General features: G+C 42.8%; 1 protein-coding gene across 1 annotated transcript in view; it reads left to right on the top strand.

Annotated features, from left to right (window-relative positions):
* Positions 1–2,105: 2,105 nt before the first annotated feature.
* GCLM (glutamate-cysteine ligase, modifier subunit) overlaps positions 2,106–2,297 on the top strand; it is a gene marked incomplete at its 5' end in the record, with an annotated part of 7,419 nt that continues 7,227 nt past the window's right edge. Inside the window, one exon of the mRNA XM_010187481.1 lies at positions 2,106–2,171. Coding sequence (XP_010185783.1) covers positions 2,106–2,171 — 66 coding nt within the window. The remainder of the gene's footprint in view (positions 2,172–2,297) is intronic.

The raw sequence follows: 2,297 nt of genomic DNA, 5'->3' as shown, positions 1-2,297 counted from the left end.
GCGAAACGAGAGCAGCGGCTTTCCGTGTTGTTTTTGTGCCATGCCGGAGGGCGGGCAGGCCTGGTTTTGCTCGGGGGCGGTCCCGCCCAGGGAGCGGCCCGGCGGGGCGGGCCTCGGTGCCCCGGGCAGCGCCTGGCGTGTTTAGCGCCTGTAGCTGTGTATGTCAGGACTTGCATAAAATGGCTGGAGGTCCTGTGGCCGCGAACTTCAAAACCACTGTCATGACACAGTAATCTGGAAATACTCATTTAGTGATCACAAGAGCTGTCGTTTGAGCTGTTTGTTGCTATGTGCTGGCACTGTCCATGATCTAGAAGTTGGTTGGTCGCATGTTAGTTGTGCACAAATGGCAAGAAAGGCGACTGAGAGGATGATGTAATGAGAGGGCAGAGTTCATCAGACTTCAGATGTCATGTGGAAATAACCTCTTTTATTTGGTTTGGTTGCTCGTTAGTGTCCTGTGATCTGTGTGAAATAAGGCTCGATTATGTATCGGAGATCGCTGTATCATAACTGGCACTGGTGTGTGAGCAGTTTCTGGAGAGCTCTTAAACAGAGTGGCCAGCGTGCGTAACTAAACAGTTAAATACCTTAACTTCATTTGTTTACAGGGAAATCTGCCTTTAAACTTAAGGCTGCCTGCTTTCAGAGTTGTTGCAATTCTGAAAGCAAATAATTGGAGTTAATTATCAGAAATAAATAGGCTTTTAAGTCTTCTATTTGGTATAGTTAGTGTGTGTGTGTAGTTCTTGGTGGCAGAATGTAAGCTAAAATTCTGCTATGAACCCTAACATTAGGAGTTTGGGGATGTAGCTGCATTTGGAAACTGGTCAAAGCAATCGAGTAACCTGCACTTTTCACACGTGTTGAGGGCAGGGGAATGGTGTGCTTTGGAGACAGTCTGGTACTAACTGCAGTAGAAATATAAAGTGTGAGAGCTGCAAAGCAGCAGTATATAAAATACAGGTATGTAGCAGCATCTCACTTCCCTTCAGAAAGGAGAAGATAATACTATAAGTTGTATCAGAATAGGGTAAAGAGTTCCAGCATTGTGGATAGTGGGATAGGGAGTCAGTTCTTGCCTTTTGAGTGTTTTTTCATGTCATTTTAAATGACTGGAGAAGAATGTATAGAGTGTGTTCACAACGTGTTACTGCTGTGTTATGTCTTAAACTTTGTGATATCCAGGTTTATGGGGGGAAGCTGGCTTCTAGTTTGTGCATGTTATTATGGGTGCCCTGATTTCATGTTAGGTGTCCCAGGTAACTGCTGTTTAATGGTACAAAAAGTAAATATTCACATAGATATAAAATGTATTGCTAAAAGTGAAGTGAAGCAGCAGCTCATGAAAGTGCTCTTAGCTGTGGCAGATAGCAGTGACAGTACCTTCACTCAGCCTGCAGGATAATGGCTCCTGAGATGTACCAGAGGGAAGGTAGAGCATTGCTACAGCTGAAGCACTGGTACAAGATGCGGACTTAGACTTAATAGTTACACCTTACTGTGTTCAAGAAAATCCAGGATCAGAACCCTCGTCATGTTTGGTTTTTAGCTGTGGATGCAGGAAAGGTGCAAGTGTGGGGTAGGATCTGAAGGTTCCCCCTTTGGTAGTGAAAGACTTAAAAGCATTAGTGGTTTGGCACAGTGGAATGGGTAGGCAGTAAATGAAAAGGGTCAGATGCATCTTGGAAAGATAAGTAATTAATATAATGAGAACTTACTGATTGTAAAGTCTCATTCCTAACAAAGTCACAGCACGAATGCAGTTACCTGACTACTTCATTTATTTCTCAGACCAGTCTCATCTTTAAAGGAAAGAACAATGCTAAGCAAGCAAGAACAAGGGGGTATGGTGCTGTTTTTTCATCTTAAGATACAGTGTAAAGTACTCATATTACTGCTAAAGCTCTTTGTGAAAGAAGAGGAAAATATGTGAGTAAACGAGTTGGAACAAGTTTCAGATGGAAGCTGTGAAGGAGTAATCTGTGGTCGAGGGAATGGTGTCTTTCGTTCACCTGCTGGGTCTGTCCTACGTGCCTATGAATCATTGTATTTCTGTGCAACTGTAACTTACCTACACTTCAATTTGAAAAAATGTTTTGTAGGTGCGGGACTGCATTCAGAAAACGCTGACTGAATGGAGCTCAAAGATTGGACAAGGTGTAAATCAGGTAGGAGAGCTTATGCATGTTATCTGTGTTACGTGTGAAAACAGGAATATGTCGTCGTTTACACCTTTGAAAATGGAAATTAAACTATTGAATTTCTCTAAAAGTATCTGCAGCCTCACATATCTT

The sequence above is a fragment of the Mesitornis unicolor genome, unplaced genomic scaffold (assembly GCF_000695765.1).
Source record: "Mesitornis unicolor isolate BGI_N332 unplaced genomic scaffold, ASM69576v1 scaffold42700, whole genome shotgun sequence".
NCBI lineage: Eukaryota > Metazoa > Chordata > Aves > Mesitornithiformes > Mesitornithidae > Mesitornis > Mesitornis unicolor.
The sequence above is the reverse complement of the archived record's forward strand: the minus strand, read 5'-3'. Positions and strand labels throughout refer to the sequence as shown.